The sequence below is a fragment of the Octopus bimaculoides genome, chromosome 1 (genome assembly GCF_001194135.2).
Source record: "Octopus bimaculoides isolate UCB-OBI-ISO-001 chromosome 1, ASM119413v2, whole genome shotgun sequence".
Taxonomy (NCBI): Eukaryota; Metazoa; Mollusca; class Cephalopoda; order Octopoda; family Octopodidae; genus Octopus; species Octopus bimaculoides.
The window spans coordinates 127,595,137-127,597,330 of record NC_068981.1 but is presented as its reverse complement, the minus strand read 5'-3'; the positions used below and the strand labels follow the sequence as shown (position 1 = coordinate 127,597,330).

The 2,194-nt window shown below is 36.6% G+C and overlaps 1 protein-coding gene across 3 annotated transcripts in view; it reads right to left on the bottom strand.

Annotated features, from left to right (window-relative positions):
- Window positions 1-1,576, bottom strand: part of LOC106883597 (sorting nexin-16) — a 114,280-nt gene extending 112,704 nt beyond the window's left edge. Inside the window, exon 1 of one of the 3 annotated variants that reach the window (XM_052970290.1) lies at window positions 65-1,576. In XM_052970290.1, coding sequence (XP_052826250.1) covers window positions 65-639 — 575 coding nt within the window. In that variant the 5' untranslated portion in view covers window positions 640-1,576. The remainder of the gene's footprint in view (window positions 1-64) is intronic. The other 2 variants (XM_052970286.1, XM_052970285.1) reach the window with 2 other exon arrangements.
- Window positions 1,577-2,194: the final 618 nt, after the last annotated feature.

The following is a 2,194-nucleotide window of genomic DNA, read 5'->3' as shown; positions in this document are numbered from 1 at the left end:
ATATATATATATATATATATATAAGAATGATGATGGGGATAAGAAATAAAGTATATGTGCTTACCTGCTAGCATTATCGTTATCCACAGAAGATTCTCCTGCATATAGTTGTTTCGGTTGAATAGAGCTCCCTCCCTGAGCTGATATGTTTCGATGGTTTGGTAAAATTGGTGTTGATGATGGTAAACTGTAGTCCAAGCCATGCTTCTCAACAGTGACGCTGACAACAGATGTTACACTGTTGATGTTGTCATTGTTATTGTTGTCGTTGTTGAAACTATTATTATTTCTTTGGAAACTTTGTGAGGTTTGTACCTGACCCATTGTGGAACTTGGACAGCTTATATTATCGCTGTCACTGCTCGGGCTACCGACTATATTGTTATTAGCAGCGTTACTATTCGAAGTGTCTGTGTTAAGTATGGCGACAGTATCGCCAGTCTGCAAGTCTGTGGGACTGTCGTTGGTAAACTCTTCACAACTAGCAGCAGCTGCAGCCGGGGAACAAATTGGTAAAACCGTTGACTTGTACACACTCATAGCACCAACGCCAATAGAGGTGTAAGGAGGGATCGAGACCACGTTCGAGTCTCTGTAGCGATTCTTAAACGACGAAAATTGATCAGCAAATGACTTCATATTTGGTCAGAGAGGACAAGATAGTCCTCCCACTTGATTATCGTAACTTCAGGCTCGATATATTAGAAGCTCGTTACAATCTCTTTTGTTGTGGTGAGGTGTTGATAATGGTTGTTTGACGTGGAGCCTGGACAACGCTAGTCACTTATCAACTATCAGTAAACGTACTTACTGATTATATATGAAGAACACATGTACTATACTGGCAGTCCTGGCCTCAGGGAGTTTTTGTGTGTGTGCTGTTTATTACACTGTTTTCAAACTTTCATGCCGTCCACAAATGGTCATAACCTCCAACAAACCAACGAACCAAAACTTTATGATCGCGTGGTAACAATTTGACTTTGTTCATACCTCGGGTGTAACCTATGGACCGTGATGACTATTAACCAATTAATTATGGTGTAGCTGTAATAGTACTAGTGCTCACTGATTGTTTACAAGCTAGACGTTGTTTGTTGTCTATGAATAGTGCTGGCCACTGCCCAGCGATCTGTGGAAATTCAAGTGATAGTGAAAATAATGCGTAACCAACACTTGTTAAAGTTTGCATTACAACATGAAGCCTTCATCTTCCTGTGGAGTCAATGTTTGTTTATCTCTTGTTTTATTTTATCCTGTGGTTCTTTTAATATTGTTTTCTAGAGCTAAAAAAACTTGAATGATAGCTGGAAGTCGAACCTACAATAATTATGATGTAAAATACTTGTATTTGACGATCGTCGTCTGGCACTGATGAAAGTAGAAGTTGCCTAGGTCACGTGATACAACAGAGCCATGCTGGTGTGTGTGTGTGTGCCTGTCCTTCACCTGGGTTTGTGTGTGCTATGATAAAAATAGCTGTTTGTGTCAATCAATAACTATATACGGACGAGTGTATGTGTATACTTGAATGTGTGCGCGGGCGCGCGCTGTGTGTGTATGTACGTAAGTGTATGTATATGAGTACGTGTGTTATGAAAATAGTTGTTTTTTGTCAATCAATACTTATATACAGATGAGTATGTGAGTGTATGTGTGTGTGTGTGTGTCTGTGTGTATATATATATATATATATATATATGCATGAGTGTGTGTATAGCTATAAAACTGTCCACCTGGATGTGTCTGTGTCTAGGTAGATGCGTCTTTACGTTTGTGTGTAATAATTGGCCTGGTGTGAGTAAGCTGAATAATTGTGTTCCCGTGTATAGTTATTTAGAATTATAGGCTAAGTATACTTCTTTGCGTATATTACTAATATACTGTGGATAGACGTATTAAGATGAGTTAAATTGGTGTATATGGATGGAAGGTGTTTTTTAACATTTAACTATCTGTAGATAGTAATATATCTTGTGTAGAATAGTTTATACAAACTGGAGAAACAGAACACACACACATATATATATATATATATGTATTCATATATTTGTATTTATACTTATGTATATCTAGGCATATCATCATCGTCATATGTATATGTAAATATTTATCTATATGAATATATATATATCATGTGTATATGTGTGCATATATATATATATATATATATATATATATATATATATATATA